We start from the raw sequence: 20,386 nt of genomic DNA on the forward strand, positions 1-20,386 counted from the left end.
CCGTCTAAGCACTTCGTCATGCTCTTATACTCAGAGGCCTGAAAGTAACGACGCTTTTTCTATCGTATTTGCAATGAACCACTCGATTTTCGGCCCGTTGCGAGCATTGAGCAACAGTGGCTTTTATAGTGCGTCCGAAACGCGCCTTTGTGGCGGCCCTATCGGAAGAAGAGTGAAGGCGCGCATCGATGTACCGAGCTGCGAGCCGCTTCTGTACGCCTCGTATCGACCATGCTATAGCTTATACGTGACGGTGCCGTTGCACGGGGCGAAGCCTGTCGTAAAAGCGTCATGCGGTGCCGATTACGGCTCAACGATTCGCGATGAACGGCCACTCCTTATTGCCGCAAACTCAACCTCGGGTAGTCACGCAATAAGCCAAGAAAACGGAAAGCATGGAAACGCGACGTGGCGCCGAAGCACTGCGTGCACGCGTGTCCGTGGCTCTTTTGCAGCAGTAACTATTGTAAGGCTGCTCCGTATACTTTGTTTCACTTAACGCACCGTGAACAGCGCAGGGCACACCGAGGGATTCACTGTGTAAAGCAGTGTGGAAGTCAAACTAATATAAACCAAACTATAGGGCTTTGCTAGAGCAGGAGCTTTAAGCAATACTTGAGTTGTTAACTAGTTAGCCAGTTAGTAAGTTAGTTGGTTGGTAAGTTAATTGGTTGGTAGGTTAGTTGGTTGGTAAGTTGGTAGGTTAGTTGGTTGGTAGGTTAGTTAGTTAGTTAGTTAGTTAGTTAGTTAGTTAGTTGGTTGGTTGGTTGGTTGGTTGGTTGGTTGGTTAGTTAGTTGGTTAGCTAGTCGGTTGGTCGGTCGTAGTAGGGATTAACCTTTGCATGTTCAGAAAGAACACCATAATTACCTTTTTTGTACTTATTTGGACATACTCCCAAATCAAGGTTACCATTGCAAGAGGACATATACAGTCGGTGGATACAGTAACAAAGTGACTCAGTTTCTAGAACTTTTGAAACAAGAAAGGATTACAAAGAAAGCGCGGGGAAGGGCTTGCAGTAAGGTCCATGGTTAATGTAAATGTGAACGAGGAATAGGGAATTGTCTGGCTGTGCCTTTTCGAGGCACACCGGCTTTAGCTATATAGCCCATAGGTTAGTATACTCAGGCAACGGTTAGTAGACCTTCATTAGATTCGGGCAACGCTGCCCCACGTCCCAGATGATCTTAAGACGAAACCTCGGAGAAGTTCGGGGTCAAGTTATGCTTCATAGTTCGCAACGTTCGTGAGCAAACATGTCCGCAAATGACGAAGCAGCCATGTAAAGAGACAAAAAACTATGCGATCCAAACTGATCGCTTTTTCATGGAGTCGCCGGAGGGAAATTACTTGTAATATATCCACATTGCCGATCGCATACACGGTATATGCATTGTTCAACGACACTGCCGTAGCTCTACGTTATTCCGACAGATCAATAAGGCTGATCGGTAATTGTGTCTCCTAAAACACAAATAAATGAAATAAATGGCTGCAAACAAATTCATTCCAGATAAGCGCGTTGCCCTGAGCGGGCATAACAGTAACGACAATCAGTCGTGGTAATTCGAAAACGAACTTTTCTTGATTTTGTACTAAAATATAAAAAATGAAACTCGTACCTGGGCGAATGACGTAAAAATGATAACTGGCATTTTACGCCCGAAAACCACAACATGATTATTAGATACGCCGTAGGGGAAGGCTCCGGAAATTTCGACTACTTGGGGCTCATTAAAGCGCATCTAAATCTTACCCTACGGTCCTTTTGTGTTTCGCATCCATCGCCTACATCAAACAGCTGCTGCCGTGGTCAAAATTCGAATACCGCGATCTGCGGCTAAGCGGTCAACCATCATAGCACGTCAATAAAGTTGCAGCCGATGTTGTAGCCAACCTGTGTAGAAATTCCAAAGCTATTCGTAACGCAAGGCGGCAAACCTAACACGAATTTCGTTAGATTGTCGACAGAAAGATTTTATCAAATAACACACAACGTACTGCAGAATAAATAAATTCCACAATTTACTGTCGACTGCCTGCCAATTGTCATATTGTCCTGCAAAGCGTGTGGTTCTAGGCGTTGTTCAAACATTCTCCCAACGTGTGCATTGCTGAAGAGATGAACATTTTATATGATTAACTTGTTGACTATTTGGTCGACTGAATCACTGCGCGTTTGTCTAATGAGGCATTACGTTTGGAAGAAGAATGGTCAGTGTGCTAGAAATGTGTTATACCAAAAAGAGAGAGAGTGAGAAACGTTTCAATGAAGAGCTCGAGATGCTAGCCTGACTATTCGTCAGGCTAACACAGAAGCTGCGAGATGATTATGACATCTACACTGATAAACTCATAGCTTAGTCGATCACTGTACATGATCACATGGAGCTGGCGTTCTTCAAGCTATCATAATCAAGCGTAGTATGATGACGAGGGCTTACAGAGCTAGCCGCAGCGTGGCGTTTCAATGCACATAAAACGAAGGCGAAAGTATGAGACGCCTGTACGCAGATATTTCCACGGAGATGAAAAAGGAGCGCCAACAATAGCGGTCTGTCTGCACCATGGCGATTCCCTTTTCCAAATATTTGGCTTTCTAAGTTTCGCCACAAGGGCGCCTCACTCTCTAGTCTTTGTTGGTTCTTTTTTTTTTTCTTGTGGAAGCTGAGTCCTCCGTGAAAGGCAGCCGGCGAAGGCGGTCTCGACGTCGGTCTGCCGCCCTTCGCTTCGGTTCAGCCTTCGGGCATGTCCTGCTTGGAGCCGCGCGATATATCGGACAATATACCCCGCGCCAGTGGTGGAGGAGCTTTCAATAGCTTCGCTGCGAGTGCCGACGAAACCTATCCGCTATCTCACGCAAGCAGCGCGCGCTAGGCTTTGGAAACGCGTCCCTTTTTGAGGGCGGATTCAAAAGCCCTGTGTCCAGACGGAAGCGAAAGGTGAAGGACCACGACCAAGAACCTCGGAGACATGAGCCACAGCGTGTGCTCTCTCTCTGTCTGTCTTATTTTCTTTATCGCGTTTACGCCAGTCGGCACGTGTGCATGCATTGATGAATGCTACAGAGACGTTACCAGCCGTATATGAGGAGCCTATGCTACTCTGTCTATATACTGAGATATACATACGTGAGTCGGGGACGCACGTGTTTCAACCCAATTCTACAAAGGCTTGGAGAACAGAAAGCCGCGACTCTGCTCGTTTGTACAGGCTGATAGGTGTGCTTAGCTTTCTGGCCTCTGGTACGGCTTCCACAATAAGCATCACTAGGTGGCACTAGAGTTCGCAAAAGCAAAGATAGCTGTAATACGCTTCTCTTTTTTTTTTTGATCTTTCGTTTTACAGCAATGATTATTGCTCAACAAAATGATTACTCCACTTACGAGGTCAATAGCGAGGCTCACTGTTGTTAAAAATCTATAAAACATGACAATTTTATTCTGCTTTTGCTGAGAGTGCGTGCATGAGCAGCTGGATCGGTGCTGTGACTTTCGCATTTGATTTTTTTTTAATGCCTGTAAATAGCCACGTAATAAAGCACTTCACAATGAACTTTAACAGACGTTCTTGAATAAGCTCTAAAGAGCTAGACATTATATATGTATTAATTAAAAAAAACTCGGCAGATCCCACGTACATTGGGAATCGATGTTATGTGAAACATGCGGAGGGAAGGTGACTGTGTCATCAATTTAATATTGAGTGAAACATTACGAAATGACGCTAAAACTATGTATATATGTACGCACAACATATACTGAACAGTAGCATGTTTACTGTCGCGTAATGATGCCAACAGCAACATGGATATTAGCCACACCAAAAGGGGTGAGCTTAAATGTTGCAGCGCTTGTTCCAGTGAGGATGGCGGCTCGGGACACTGCTAGATAAATTAGCTTCAGTCGATGGCTCTTCACAACAGTCGTCGTTAACCCGACGTGACGGCTGTATGATAGGAATACGTGTGTACTCTTTATAAGATTGGATACGCAGCACTGCATCCACAGTTGAAGTTTCACGAATATAACAGTCTACTTGATTGATTGATTGATTTGTGGGGCTTAGCGTCCCAAAACCACCATATGATTATGAGAGACGCCGTAGTGGAGGACTCCGGAAATTTTGACCACCTGGGGTTCTTTAACGTGCACTAACAGTCTACTTGAAAAGCAGGAATATAATGAACATTGCAAATAGGGGTTGGTATATTAAATGCGGCGTATAGCATGGTATATGTCGATAAATGAAACTCGGAGTGAAAACAAACACCGAAACATCGATCTTTTCACGCAAAAGTTGCCATGCTGTTTGATTGCATTCGTTGACACAAGATATATATTCATGCTCCAAATATATATGTTTAGCAGGTGTGACAAAAACTTAGCAAACAAGGGTTGTGTCGAGCCTTCATTTCGACAAGCGGACTTGTCTTTTTTTTTTATTCCAGTATAATGGTAGTCCAGTTAGCTAAATCTCAATTATACACAAGTCAATATGTGTCAAAGCTGCGGTCTTTTACTTCTGCATGACAGCTGATAAATATGCAATACAATGCAGAAACTTTCTTCTTACTTATAATAGTGTCACAGTGTCAAAGAACAACGCATACTGATGCCAAAACCTAGCTTTCTTTGTTCCATTTTTTTTTCCTCTTAGGCAGGAAGTGAGCTGGGTGAATATCTGGAGACCACTCTTTCAGGTCTCACAAAAACCTTTAACTATACCTTGCACACATGATCGATCCACGAAACAATATCTACTATTGAGTCACTGGCTACAAGTCACTTTGAAATGTCAAATTTTTTTCCGGGAGTAGGAGGAGCAGGATAAACATTTATTTGGCGCCATATACATGGAGTGGTTGTTCAGCGTGCAAGAGTCCAGTGTTGGTCAGGCAGCCAGGTGACATTGGTCCCTGGCGGCTGCCTCTGCCCGCTCTGTGACCCACACTAGTGTTTCCTAGTTGGAGCTGAGCTGCGCGATCTCCCACTGCCAGGGACGTAGCCAGGGGGTGGCACAGCCGGCATGTGCCGTGCCCGTTCGAAATTTTTTTCGCCATGGCATAGAGAGCGAAAAATGATTATATTAAAGGGGTGCCCCTGCCGAAATGAAGGAGATGCCCCCCCCCCTTCTACCGAAAAACATTCTGGCTACGCGCCTGCCCACAGCTGAGGGGTAGTGATATGCGCAAACTGAGAATTATGCATTTGCCGTAATTTAGTACAGCCATAGAGGATATGGTGAGGATTTGCGTCCTCTCTTTGGCAGAGTTTACAACAGCTGGAGTAAACTGGGGGGTTGATGTACTTCCTCTTGCCGCAGGTCTTCAATGGTGCCGCCACGTGCACATTCGCATTCGTGGGCTACGACCTGGTGGCGCAGACGGCCACCGAGACGGCGCACAGGTTCCGCGTGGTTCCATCGGCCGTCAGCCTGGTCTTCCTGCTTAGCCTGCTGGGCTGCTTCAGCAGCTCTGTAGCAGTCACACTCCTATCGCCGCATTCTCAACTGGGTGGTTCGGCACCACTCCTCCAAGCCCCGTTCATTCGAGGCCTTCCTGGTCTGCTATGGGTGCTCGGCTTTGGCTCACTCTGCGGTCTCGCTGCGGCCACTGCCGCGTCGCTCCGAGGTCTGGCCGCGCTCCTCGCTTCACTCTCGGCCGACGGCCTCCTATGCGGACTAACCGAGGGCAACAAGCGGGCCGCCGTTACTGGCGGCTTTCTGGTCTCGATATCCGCCATGTTCGTGCATCCGGACACCCTCATGGGAATCCTAGGTTTGGGCACGCTTCTCTCGCTTATAGCCACGGCGGCGTCGGTCCTGGCGCTCCGCTATGGTCTGATCGATCATCTGCCCCTCGAGCTAGGAGACCTGAGCCGGGACTCGAGCGCGACACTGCACCGTGGAGGAGGATGCATCGTGGACGGCTTCGTGGACGACCCTCATTTAAGGTCCTCGACGGTGGCCGTCGGCAACGGTGGTGGGTACGGGTCCTTCCAGAGGAGGACATGGTCCGTGGAACTTGTCAATCAGGGCTACGTTACCTCGCTGTCAGGCGGCGGTGGCGGCTCCTCCTCCAAGCTGTCCTCGACGCTTTCGCCGTGCGGTGTGTCCGGCGTGCCTTCGCGCTGCTCGGCGCAGCGGACAGCGGTGTTGGTGTGTGCGATGGTGGCACTCATGTTTCTTGTGGGAGTGCTTACGGTGCATGCGCCGCGCGTGGTGAGCGCTGGCGCGGCGCGATGGTGGCTCGAAGCGCTTGCGACGGCAGCGCTGGCCGCTGTGCTCGCGCTCGCGGTCATCGCCCTGCGGCAGCCGCGGCATGGTGCCCCATCGGCGGGCCGCAACGCCGTGCCCTGCGTGCCTCTGCTGCCCTTGTGCGCGCTGTGGATGGACGTACACTTGTGCGTGTGCCTGCCCTACACCGCCTGGCTTGCCTTCCTCGTATGGCAGCTGCTCGGTGAGTTCTTACGACCTTCTCGTGTCACGAAACTACTGTGTTCGTGCACCTTCCCTGAAGCAATTTCAAAAGCTGCAATTTTTTAAGCTTGATTCCGACGGGGATCATGCATAAGTGTGTATCCTAACCGGTGTCATACGGTGTGCTGCTCATAATGAATAAACCCAATCGTGATCATATTTCTCGACAAAGATTGACTCTCTTCTACAGCTTGCGTGAAGGAGCCAATCAGAATAATGAAATTCGATCCAGATCTGCTGCGATCGCGATCAAACATGAACGTGTGACACTAGTTTACAACCAACTGAATCAAGCAAAGAATGTTACCAAGAAAACTTCGCGCTGAGTTATAAGTATTGTTTCAATTGATGTGCAGAAGTAGTAAAATTAAAAATGGACGGAGATGCAGTTTCTGGAAAACCTTGAATTTACGCGATACGCATCTGACAGCCGGGCAGTGAGGCACAGCGAATTGTCACATCCCCGTCGCTTTCTTGGGCGTTCCCGCATGCTTACTTGATGTAGCCTTCCGCCTCCTGCAGTGCAACCCGCCCCCAGCATGGTGTGTGCTGCGCACCATCAAGTGGTCTTTTTTGACGCTGATCTGTGCTTCTAACAAGGGCTGCAGTTTTTGTCACTTTAGGCAAAGTGAACACTTGCAACGCACTGCAGGTGTCGACTATGAACAACCGATTTGCCCCTACATACATTGGCTGGTCTAGCTACCTGATTACTCCATTATCAAACATGGGCATGGCAGTAAACAAAGTGACTTCCGTGCAGTCTATGGCTTTAACAAAAACTAAAACTTTGAGGCGAACGCACAAGACGAACTAACGTCCCTCTCTCCCCTCAAGAGATAAGTGCGCGAACACAGAAGACCATGCCCTATAGGTCAAAGTACGGGGCGGAGGCGTGCATATGAACTCAGGCATTTGCACCATTCTCGCGGGTGATAGTAAACGAGTCTTTGCCTCGCTGAAGAACCTCAGAGCTCTGAGTAGCACCAGCTGTAAGTGAATTACATAAATAGTTAGATCATAGCTTGCTGCATGGTGAACGTATGTTGCATAGTGGAGTGGTTTAGCGCGTCGCGCAGGAGGGCGAGAGGTCACGTGCTCCGGAGAAATTCTTCATTAACACTTTTTTCTGGGCTTCACATACATGTAAACGTACCTATACATATAAGAAATGGCACGGCAACACCGGAGGCCAAGGCCCATTTAAAGTGTACACTTTATTGCTATCACAATAAAACAAATCGACCTATCTTTATATCATCCTAAGGCGTTCCATTGGTTCCATTTACGAACTAAGTTCCGCAGGAATTTTTTGCGCACAGGCAATCACAATATTTTAAATCACTGATGATTCACGCTTCCATTTTTGTATTTCTCTGCACCGGCTTATATGAATGGCGGATAAAATTTCGTATATATATTTTTTTCTGCGTAGAGCAGCACCCTCTTTCATACTACCATTTCTTTTTTCTTTATGCGCGTAGCCTGGCGATCACCATGCCCTCACCCTTTTTCTTATAATAAGTCTATTAATTCATTTTCATTTTCCGACTTCCTCCCGTCAGCGCTTATTGCTTCCACTCCGTCCTTTTTCTGTGAAAAAAATCCCAGCATATCCACGGAGGGAATAATGATGAGCGGGGCGAAGCGTCTGTCTGTCTGTCTGTCTGTCTGTCTGTCTGTCTGTCTGTCTGTCTGTCTGTCTGTCTGTCTGTCTGTCTGTCTGTTTGTCTGTCTGTCCGTCCGTCCGTCCGTCCGTCCGTCCGTCCGCCCGTCAACTAGTTCACGAAAACCACTAACGTCATGTTGTGATATTATTTCCAAGGATGGATGAATTTATGTACCCGGGTGTACCCTTTAGATAGAGTGGTGGCTCACGCCACCTAGCCATAGAGTTAGGTACTATCACAGTGTGTTTAAGGATTGAATTTCACTCGCGTCTCAATTGACCAATGAGTTAGCCTCCTCCTGGTTATTTCTACTCGTTTAAAGTCTATTTTGCATTCACTGTCCCTAAACACTAATGCTTTCAAAAGTTCGGCACCATTATCTTCGACTAAAGGGTGGAGCCCTTTACAGAACATTATCAAATGTTCAGCAGTTTCCTCATCCTTTCCACACGCACTACATACCGTGTCTGTGCCTTCGTATTTTGCTCGGTACTTCTTGCTCCGCAATACTCTCGTTCTAGCCTCGAAGAGCAGAGAACCACCCCGAGAACTATCGTAGATCTTTTCCCTTGCACTTTCCTGCTTAAATGTTCGGTAGGTCTCCAGTGATGATTGCGTAAGCACTCCCATCTTCAACATGTCCCTCTCTGTTTCCTTCACCTTCTTCTTAACCAATGTTTCCTTCCTTTTGGCTTGGTATTCTGCTGTTGTCTAAATACTTGCTTGACAGTTTTCTAGTTTGCTTCCTCCATTTAGTATCAATATTCTTTATGTACAAGTAGCTGAAAACTTTCCTAGCCCAACGCTTCTCTCCTATCCTTCTCAATCGCTCCTCAAAATCTATCTTGCTGTCAGCTTCCCTGCACTCAAACGATCTCCATCCCATGTCACCCTGAACCCCCTAATTTGGGGTATTTCCGTGTGTTTTCAAAGCAAATCCATCTATGCCACATTGTTTAATTTCCAATCTTGCTTGAACTTCTGATTTCATGCACAAGACCGTATTGCCGAACGTCAAACCCGGAACAATGACACCTTTCCAAATCCCTCTCATAACGTCATACCTATTGTAGTTCCACAGTGCCCTATGTTTTATTACAGCTGCATTCCTGGTGCCCTTTGTCATTACGCATATTTCGTGCTCCCTTAGATACTCAGCCCTGTGATTTATCCATACGCCCAAATATATGTATTTATCCACTGTATTTAGCGTGACTTCCTGTATTCTATGCTCACTGCCTTTGTTATCATTAAAAATCATGATCGCCTGATTTTTCCCTGCTGAACTTCAAATTTAATCTATCTCCCTCTTTACCACTGATGTCTATCAATCCCTGCAGATCCTCCTTGTTGTCGGCTATCAATAATATATCATCTGCATACATCAATGCTGGTAACGACTGTTCAATGTGTTTTCCTTGCTTGAAAAAAGAGAGGCTGAAGCCGAGTTGACTCCCCTCTAATTTGGCTTCTAGTCCCTGGAGATATAGCATAAACAACAAAGGTGACAAGGGAGATCCCTACTGATAGGATGTGTACACAAGACGACACCTACAGCGAAATTCATAAACTAGAGCTGGCTTTATACATATTACTACTGAGGAAGAAACGACCCAGACCGTAAGAAGTTTTACCCCTAAAAAAACACTCAGTGCTGGAAAATATTTCTAATCTTTCACGCGCAGTTCGCATGGGAGCAAAAAGCTCACAGAAGCTGTGAACTTCCCGCTGGGCTCACCCACACATCGCTCTTGCTCTCTTTTTTTTTCTCCCACTCTCTCTTTCTTTCTGGTGTGCCTGAGCCGAGGTGTTCCGCTAATTAATCACATCGCTGCGTTTCCTTTCGAGCTGCGAGGAACCGGACTTAAAGGACGCCGCTGCTACTTCCTCGCAGCCTTTAAAAAATAAAGAACAAGAAGAGGACACGTTGCTTCCACGTTTTTCGGCTTTTTAAACTCGGTCTTTACAATTCTCATTTCTTCCTCTTTCCCTCCCTCATTCAGTCTTACGTTCTCGGGCCTCTTTTTCGAGCGGGCTGACTCTTCCACTAATGAAAGTATCTTGCAAAAGAAGTAATAACTGTAATAACGACCACAGGAAGGGAATCCCGGCGGGAACGAAGAAGCACCATGGTCATGCTTCTTATTACACTGTGACCTCCCATTGCAGGCCATATGAGCGCCACTTATATCCCGACACTTTTTTGCACCCCGGAAAGTTCTGGAAGGCGTACTTCTCTTGCTTGCACCTTCCTCGCTACCTTGTTCTCAGTTTCAGCTCTTTTTTGTTCAGAGCGTTGTGCCTCGGAGAAAATTTGAGAGCCTCTTAAGAGGCATGCTGCATTACTCTTCCCTCTCACTCTATCTCTTTGACGTCATGAGAGGCGCGACGGCTCAGGTGATTCATGGTTTGTTACTGGCGCTCCCGTACGTCGCCTTTGTTCGCATTTCCGCGCCTCAGCGACCATGTTTGTGAGCGACCGGCCTCGACTCTCTGCGACTGAGTATTCAAGGTTTCAATAATTACTCTCTAATGCAGTGCTAACTTTCGATGTTAATGGATCTGAGGGTGTTCAGATATAAGCCATAATCATAAAAGACAGAGTCCAGTTGAAGTGCAGCTATCACTTAATGGCTTTCTTTTTTCTGTATAGTATACATCCATGGCTTGTATTAATACTATATTAATCTCATCCATACATGGTCATGTGGGAAATGGGGAATGCCAGGTCATATGTGACGCATCTCAATGTATGTCCCCATTTGCCTGATTCCTGATGTTGCCATGTATGTAACTTTTATACAAATTCATATATGTCGAATGTGTAAGGGTATACCAACATGGTTTTGTTATTTTGATAACTTTTTAGCAGCGCGTGAACAACATTTAGCGGTTTGTTTACGTGATGCCAAGAAAATTATTCTAGCTGCTGAGTGGGTGTCGTATTATTCATCAGTACTTTCTTTTATTTCACAATTCGGATGTACAGCCTAAAATAAACAGCAGTTACCAAACGTCCCGCGGCTGTTTGTTTAGTTTACCCACCTTCCACTCAGTGTATAGCGGACGTGACAGAACCACGGTGTATGTCATCAGAAAGTTTCAGTTCCAAACATACATTACAAACATACATTACATTACTCCACGTAATGACGACATCTTTAAATAATATACCCCGACACGCCGTCTCAAAATCTGTACAGATTACTCTATCAACAACTGCCGTTCTTAGAAGTAGTCTCGGGTATTTGCGAAGCAAATATAACAGTGGCGTTCCGGGGACAATAAAAAAAGAAAAAGAACAGCTTCGCAGCTGCGTCAACACCTGTAACTCATAATTACTGCGAGAGCAAATTACGTTACCCTTCACTCTTTGCCAAATGCTCAGGAAACTTCGCGATCCTGTCAACCAGGCGAAGCATAGTGTGTTTACGTAGACGCGTGCTCGCAGACTATCTTCATCCGTGTTTTAACTTTCTTTTTATTCTTTCGTGTGTTTTTTTCGTCTTTTATATGGAGGCGTCCGCATAACTGGAAGAACAGCACAGCTTAATAAAAGGAGAAAGAAAGAAAAAAAGAAAGAAAGAAAGAAAGAAAGAAAGGAGGAAAGGAAGAGAGAAAAGAAGAAAACGAGGAAGAAAGGAAGAAAAAGAGAAAGAAAGAAAGAAAGAAAGAAAGAAAGAAAGAAAGAAAGAAAGAAAGAAAGAAAGAAAGAAAGAAAGAAAGAAAGAGAAATCAATTTCGAGTGGTTTAATATGTCAGGTAATGTGTCTAGCCTTCATTGAGCAATGGCGGATGTAAGTTGTGAAGGGAGGAGGGAAGTTAATGAAGAGCAATCGTGACAGACCCGCGTAATTTATTCAGAAGCTTCGCAGGGATTCCGGTGTTGCAACGTCCAAACGCTAGAAGAGAAGCCTCCCGCTGTAAACGCGCAGTATGCGACCGAAGGTTACACGTGAACGTTGTATAGTGATGCAACTTGTCACACGTAAAAAAAAAAGAAGGTTTCTAAAACAGAGCTCCTAAGAGCGACAGGTTTCAAACGATCTTCAGGGGGCCCATAAAGACCCTTGACAAATACAAAGAACTGGCGTTTCTCTTCGATTCAGCTAAATTCGTGACGCCAGCAGTCTGTTTACGGGGCGCCATCACAAGAAAAAAAAAATGCAGGCTCTCTTGTGCAGTCACCTCAGACGACTTAGATGATTTGATGATGATGATGGCCTATATAAATGATTCGCACCCACTCTGGGAGATTGGTGAAAAACGAACAATTAGAAAGAAAGGATCACATAATAATCGCATATATAAAGCATAATATAATCGTTATAAGAAATTCCGTTACTAATTTAAAAAGTGCGACCAAAACCACCCTGATTCGATTAAAGATTATTCTACAGCGGAACAGGTATTCCGATGAAAACAAACTAATGAGGAGGCTCCCATTGAGAAAATATTAGAAATTGTAAAATCCAATGTAATTCGATTAAAAGCCGCTTTAAGAATCTCCTTCCCCGGTAAATTAGCGTGAATTTGTGATGACTGGAAAGTGAAAGCCATCCTCTTCTTTTTCTTCTCAATCAATGTATCGCACACACTCACCCCACTGTAGATGGTTTTAGACCTGTCATAGTTTTCTTGCTGCCTCAAAGACCGGATCTACTGCAAGTGCTCTGCTCCACCGCTGGTTATACATGGCCTCTGGAATCGGTCAACCTCTGACCAAGCCAATATTTCGTCTAATGACGTCATTTTATACCTTCTCTCTGTGTGACACCATAATTATTGTCGATAACGTCACAAATCTTTATGATATGTTACAAAATTGTTGCATGATGCATGCATGCCGTCACGTGATGAGCATTTTTTGCATCAGTTATGCTGATGCCACCGCCGGTGTGTGCCGATGCCATTGGTCAATTTTCGCGTTTGATAAGGCATCTAGGCCTTTGACCTCAACAAGATCTCGATTGGTTCACATATGAGGCACATCAGTAGCGGACGTCTTCTAGCTACTCCGCTTTTTCATGCAATCGCGTGGCCGTTCTGCGTCTTCTCGCATGAAAGTGGTGCATGACCCACCGCTTCTTTTTTTCTTGCCTTTTTAGCTGTAGCACGATCATATGTAGATGACAAGTAGCGTGAAATGGTGAAATCTTCGCAGGCTAAACTGTTAGTGCAGACAACGTCCACGTTTGTTTTTATGAAGAAATAAGGGGCTGGGTGGAGGTAGCACCTGAGGCAAGGGTAAGGAAGACAAGAAAGAAAGCACGCTCTCTGGCTGATCTCTCCGCGGTGGGTTGTGCCATTCTTGCGGGAATCATCATCCTCAACATCGGAGTTGTTTAGGGAGTAGAATTTCTATAAACACAGGCCCGCTCAGGCACCTTCGCCACTGTGCGCGTTCTGTGATGAACTTGAAACACTAGATCATTTCTTTTTGACTTGCAGGCGGTTTAACACATTACGAAAAACCCTTTTAGAAATACCTTTACGTGGTATTGCTATGAACTTATCTGTGCCTGTCATTTTGTCTTTTGCTTTCATTTCTGGGTTCTCTAATGCGACAGCATGCGCGGCCGTCCTGGACTATATTGATGAAACTAATAGGTTGACTAACTAACCTATTTTATTATCCTAACATGTCCACAAAATTATATACGTATAAAATCAGGTTATTGCTCTACTGTAAAGATAATTTCGTTTCTTTATTTAAATAATTGTATGTATTAGATCAAGCACCACACTTTTCTAGGTCATCGGTAATCTTTCTATTATATATCCATTATTATAAATCTGAACAACGATGTTTAAAACCACTTGATTCTTGGCCAATCCCCCATAGTGGGTATGCGCCACGGACAATAGGTGAATAAGGGCAAGTTTCCTAATACAACAGAGAAAAGTGTTGCGCTATAGTGTCTACGGAAGCTGCAATGCACGACGCTGCAGACAGTATGAGAATAATAAGTTGTACACGTATTGGTCTAAGCTTCGTATATCGGCTGCACTAGGCTACGCGCAGCGTGGAGCCGTTGTGTCTCAGAGAACGCTCAGCAGGTACACTTCCACCCCCCCCCCCCTTCCGGCTTTTTAGACTCACCAATTGGAAGTGGCCAACAAAGCACACAACAATCCATTCGTTTGTCCAAACCAGACGCCTAAACACAAAAACCAACAAAACGAGGTGTTCGAAACGACAAGCATTAAGGTTAGGAAAATCCTGGTGGTTGAACATATCGCGCGCGCCAGAGTTTCTGCCGCTGTGATCCTAAATGGCCCCTAAACTCTATGGTTTAGGGGCCATTAAAAAAAACCCCTAATCACTAAGTGAAGCCGACTCGGCATCAGAAGAAGTTTCAAGATTGTTTTCTGATGACATACGTATATGCTTCCACAACATCAGCTCGCCAGCTTCTGCTACGCCACGTAATTATGCCCTGTGTCAAGGCCCTTGTGACAAGGCCACAACTTGCAGTAAAAGCTGACGAATAACAAAGTTAGGTGTTTTTAAATGAAACAGGTTACATCTCGTTCAATATGAAAATCAAAGCATGTACGTAACTTGTTTATAACGTTACATAATCTCTATGTTCAGACCAACGGTGCATATTAGCTTACCTATTTTGTATATTTTGTTCGTATTTCAGGATATACTTCTTTATTGCTTGAATAATTATTTGCGTCAGTAAGTCTGTTAGTCAGTTAGTTAATTCGTTTGTTTGTTTGTTTGTTTGTTTGTTTGTTTGTTTGTTTGTTTGTTTGTTTGTTTGTTTGTTTGTTTGTTTGTTTGTTTGATCATTTGTTCATCTGTTGAGCGTCCGTATTATTGGCCGCTTCTGTACGATTTGGACACCATGTGATGTCGAGAAGCAAAAATTTAAGGGATAATTGCCGCGTTACTTGCATTTGTTTGTGGGGTTTCTCTCCACCGAGACATGAACTAACGGGCGGCTGAAAAGCCAGGTGTGAAGCTGGGAAACCAGTGTTTCAAACGCAAAGTGGGAACTACGATCCCGGCTTCTAGCAACGCCAGCTAGATCACTGCAAGCCTTTCCATGAAAACGCGTGCAGCAAATGATGAATAGGCAACACAACCTTCCATCTCCTTCCTTCCTCCCTTCCTCTTTTCTTTATATATTTCTTTGTTTCTTTCTTCTTCAGTGAATAGGGTTATAGGTTGAAGGAAACTTTACTACACGCGCCAATCAACGAGAAAGACGTCGTAACAACATAACCATTCGGTCTTGCTACAAGCGTCGCTCATATTAGGATGGTGTAGACGCGCGCTCGGATATTATCGCGAGTCGTGGCTGTAGTCTATCCCCCTTTTTTTTGTTTGCATTTCTTTGCGCATACGTACATCCGCTTGCCTCTATACGCGCATTGCACTCTTATTCAGGCAGGACGCACGTGTGCCAGTGCTCGCTGCGCGTTTTCCGCCGCGACTCTGCTTTGCATTATTGACGAAGCATGGCGGTGTTCGCAGCTCCACGCTCCGCCTGCCGTAGCTAACCCACCACTTCTCTTCGTCGCCGTTACGTCACAGACGCTGGAGGCACGTGGCGCTGTTACGTGATCCCGCAGAGTGTCACGCGTATTCCTGGCGGACGAGAGAGGAAAAAATAACCATAGAAAGGGAAAGAGTGAGGGAAGGATAAAAAGAAAACAGGAGGGAAGGGAAGAAATTCAGAAATTTAGATAAAGGAAAGCTGGAGGCAAGCGGGTTGCAATGGATTGATAAAGAACTTAGAAAGAGATGAAATGAACATGTGTGAAACAGAGGGGCAGAGGGCTGTTCTCACTTGAATGATATCGCGCAAGTCGGGAGATGGGGCCACCCGCACTTACAGACTGACGAGATTGAAAGCTGAGAGGGATGGAAAGTTGGGGAAATGGTGCACACCGATGTGGGAGGAGAACGCGGTAATGACGAAGGAAAACAAGAGAACGGTAAAAAAAAAAAGGCACGCGAAGGGTTGATGATTGTGCTGTGCCGTAGTATCATTAAAATAGCGGAGGCAACCGACCCTCTCTCGTATACCGCAAGCGTGAGTGTTGTAACGGCTATATACACGGTGCGGCAACTATATATATATAAACAAACGCTCGATATGCGGAAACAGCATAGCCTTTATTCCCGTTCTACCCAAACATTATATTCCCCATGCAACGCTCATAATCTATCTTTGTTTTCTCTGTCTTTTTTTCTGGGACGTGATCGCCATGTAATGGCTATTGATGACTAGAGTCACGGAGGGGTTACAGCACTCTAAGGACCGAGGCTGCACAAAAATTACATATATATATATATATATATATATATATATATATATATATATATATATATATATATATATGTGTGTGTGTGTGTGTGTGTGTGAGAGAGAGAGAGAGAGGGAGAAAGCTGACGCACCCTCCTCGCGCGCAAAGGATGTCATTATGTGTACGTGCCCAACAAGAAACACATGAATAAACGATGCGTGCAATTCTTGTCACTTGGTGCTCCAGGACGCAGTATCGTTGCGATAAATGAGGAAAGTGGGTCGGTGAAAAGGAAAGACAACGAAAAGAATTTATACCAAGAAGAACGAATCGAAGAGAAAAAACGGGTCGCGCCCGGAAGTGTGTACGAGATTCTTGCGGATAAACCACGTCATTTGCGGAGTGTGTCTCTTTTGAACGGGTATGTTGTACGTATTCAATTTTCTCGATGTTTATTTTTTTTATTTTGTGCCTTTTCTGACTTCTTACTTTGTGTACATTTGATCTTCTCCGCCATTATTCTGTACTTTGACGTAGTCGGCGCAAATCCTCGCTTGCGTGAACCGGCATGAGATCGCTGCGGATCTTGCTTGCTTGTTTCTCACTACCCATTGTAGGTGCACGCGCATAATATATCATTGTTTTTGGTTTTTGTCGACGTGTTCTTTATTATTATTATTATTATTATTATTATTATTATTATTATTATTATTATTATTATTATTATTATTATTATTATTATTATTATTTGAATATTCAAGGACAATTCGTCAGTTGATGGTTGCTTTCCATAAACAGTACACCGCATTTTCGTTGCCAAGGACGACCGCTTCAGTGAGCGAGCTGTTGTTTCGCCACGCTTTTTCTTGTCTCCTGCTGATGTCTCTCTCAACTCGCGGGACGCGACAATACAGTAGTCGAATTTCGCGCGGACTGGTGTTGTTTGTCGTGCAGCACTTTGACAGTTGCAGCGCACAGCGAAATATTCTGGGCGATTTCCGCGACTGAGTAACGATTGTATGCTTTAGTCTCTGTAGATTCATGAATAGGCCGTTATTAATCGAACCACCATTGATCACTTCTTCGTGAAAAGGTGGGTGGAGCCCGGGCTACTGCGTGTTCGACCGTGTCCCAAGGTTATTAATGCATCTTGACCACCCAACGAAATAAAGTTGTATCTCTCTCTTCTCTATGCAGTAGCAGTTGCAGTATAGGGGCGGTGGTGGTGGTGGTAAATGTAGTAGTTCTGGCAACAGCAGCACAGATAGCAAAGGTAGAGGTGACGGTGGTAAGCGCGGTGGTGGTGGTTGTTTGTAGTAGTAGTAGTAGTAGTAGTAGTAGTAGTAGTAGTAGTAGTAGTAGTAGTAGTAGTAGTAGTAGTTAGTAGTAGTAGTAGTAGTAGTAGTAGTAGTAGTTAGTAGTAGTTAGTAGTAGTAGTAGTAGTAGTAGTAGTAATAGTAGTAGTAGTAGTAGTGGTAGTAGTTTAATAAAGACTGCTACATAGCGACTGGTGAATATAGTCCCTCGAATGCGCCTATTCATTCCGAATACTTTTCTGCGAAGAAACGACACGGGCCTTTGTTTCTTTTTCGCTATCATTATAGCTGTGGACATGCCTCGAAAGTAACGTGATTCGGTCGAGTGTGGTTGCGTCGAGACTGCTCAGCTTGTGGCATTTTATACTGTGTGGTTTGCTGTGTAGAAGTAGTAGTATTAGTAGTGGTAGTATGGGTGTGGGACAGGATGGTGGTGCTAGTGGTTCCAGTAGCAATAAGTCACTTGTAATGTAAAGCAGGTACATCAGCTTGCGGACATCCGGATCCACGAACCAGTTTACTAAATCGTACTGTAAAAAGAAAGTTTTCCCGCAAGATTGTTTTGAAGTGGTTGAAACTCGAGTTTGCACTGCGATAGACATGGCCACAACCAAATTTCCAGAACATTGCGCATATATATTTTCCGGGTGGTGGGGGGGGGGGGGGGGGGGCACGTTCGGTGGTTTCTGTAGAGTCACTACTTCCTTCTATATTCTATAACAATGCGCCATTCGTGCGTCCGAAATTCGACAGGGCACCAACAAGCACAAAAAAGTACCTCCCGGTTAGGGCGAAACTTCTGAAAAATTGCCACATCTTGAAAGCCCACAATCCACAAAAGAAATTGGAGTCGACATTTGAGATGCTTCTCGCGCTTTTTCTCAGCGCCTTTGGGCTTCCTGAAAGAATTGCGATCGATAGAGAACAGGCGAGTTCCGTAAACGTCAGCGAATTTTGTACTTAAGTGTTGTTGTTTTTTCTTCTTTTTAGCAGCACCTCTTTTTTTTTTTCTTAAGTTGAGCACGACTGATCACTTTTGACTGTTGTAAGCCTGTTGGACGTCTGGAGATCAACATGTCAGGGCTGAGGGAGACCCACTGGATCAGTTGTTTCATTACCAACTTTCTTTCGATTTTATTTTTTTTTCTTTAAAGTTTCGCTTCTTTCGTTGTTTTACACTTCGCTTCTGCGATGTTCTCCCACTAAAATTCGATAATATCGAGAAGACACGATGATGATCACTTTGGTTATTTCCTTTTTCTTGTCAGTTCGTGTGACAGAATAAGGATTGGCGAAATCATGCTGTTTCTCTTGTTCTTTTTCTCTCTGTTTTTTGTACCAGCCCTGTCATGACCTACGGACGCCGCGTAGATTTTGTTTGTGTATATAAATGAACGTCTTGCATGACGCTGCCAGTTTGATGTTTTGTGCAGTTCCTCGTAAAGCCGTGCTTCGCTGTCGTCCTCTCGATCATGGGCGCAGTTTGTGTTGCTGTGTTTGCCTGGTGGTAGTAGTAATGTCCGAGGTTGAAATTTGAGGTTGAAACTTTTTTGTAGCGTATTTCCTAACCGAGCACGTCTGGTGCCCTCGCGATACTTTCGTAGACCGGGTTACGTTTCACAGCGACTGGATCGTGCCAATAAGATAAAGAAAATAAACTGCCGGAGAGACACATTTAAAATGCCATTTTTTCCCCGGACGATAAGCTGGAAGTTAGAGAAGTTAGAGAAATTACTTCACGTGAAGTATTTTCGAGTTCTCTGCTGAGTGCCCGGTCGTGTACTAGCGCACTTGTGTGTAAGGACCAAACTGTACCATAAACCTGCTTTACATTGTGTATATCCCATGTACCACTTGATCTGATTGATTGATATGTGGAACTTAACGTCACAAAACGACCATACGACTATGAGAAACGCTGTAGTGAAGGTCTCTGCAAATTTCGACCACCTGGGGTTCTTTAACGTGAACCCAAATCTGGGCACACGGGCCTATACAGCATTTTCGCCTCCATCAAAAATTCAGCCGCTGTAGCCGGAATTCCCCGCGACCTGGGGGTTAGCAGCCCGGTACCTCAGCCACTAGAGCACCACGGCGGGGCCCATCTACCACTTCCTAAGTTTACAGTGAATTGCGTTTATTGTAAATAAGATATGTTGAAATCTGTATTGTACTTTAAAATACTGTATCCTCCCCCTCACACACACTGTAATGTCATTTGGCTCTGTGCGTACCAAGATGAATAAATGTAAAACATAAAATATCGCTTAAATGACAGGGTGCATCAAGCGCACAACTTTCGGATTCTCACAAATACTATGTACAAATGGCGTGATTGGTAGAAAATATGATACAGCATTTTCGTGCCACTGCAAGAAAACTCCCGCAGTGTGTTCTGGCGAGACGCTAAGAATGAAATTAGGGGTGCATCGTCCTAGTACTGGCAAGCTGAAGGAAGTCCGGGGCTTAGAAACCTTCTTTGTTTCTCTTCGATTTTTTTCTTTACTTCTCTTTTTATTTCTCGTTCTCCTTTACAGCTGTTCTGTTTTTTTTCTTTATATATATTTATTTCTACTTCTCTTCCAGTCTCTTTTGCTCTCTCTTCTTCTATTTCTTGCTTTTTTACCCTTTGAATTTTTATATGTGGCTTGTAT

The 20,386-nt window shown here is 44.8% G+C and overlaps 1 protein-coding gene across 1 annotated transcript in view; it reads left to right on the forward strand.

The window, feature by feature from the left end:
- LOC142802791 (putative cationic amino acid transporter) overlaps positions 1 to 20,386 on the forward strand; it is a 119,479-nt gene that overhangs the window by 55,335 nt on the left and 43,758 nt on the right. The window contains exon 5 of the mRNA XM_075887834.1: positions 5,327 to 6,461. Within this exon, the coding sequence (XP_075743949.1) occupies positions 5,327 to 6,461 (1,135 nt within the window). The remainder of the gene's footprint in view (positions 1 to 5,326; positions 6,462 to 20,386) is intronic.

This window comes from Rhipicephalus microplus, chromosome 3 (genome assembly GCF_043290135.1).
Source record: "Rhipicephalus microplus isolate Deutch F79 chromosome 3, USDA_Rmic, whole genome shotgun sequence".
Classification (NCBI taxonomy): Eukaryota; Metazoa; Arthropoda; class Arachnida; order Ixodida; family Ixodidae; genus Rhipicephalus; species Rhipicephalus microplus.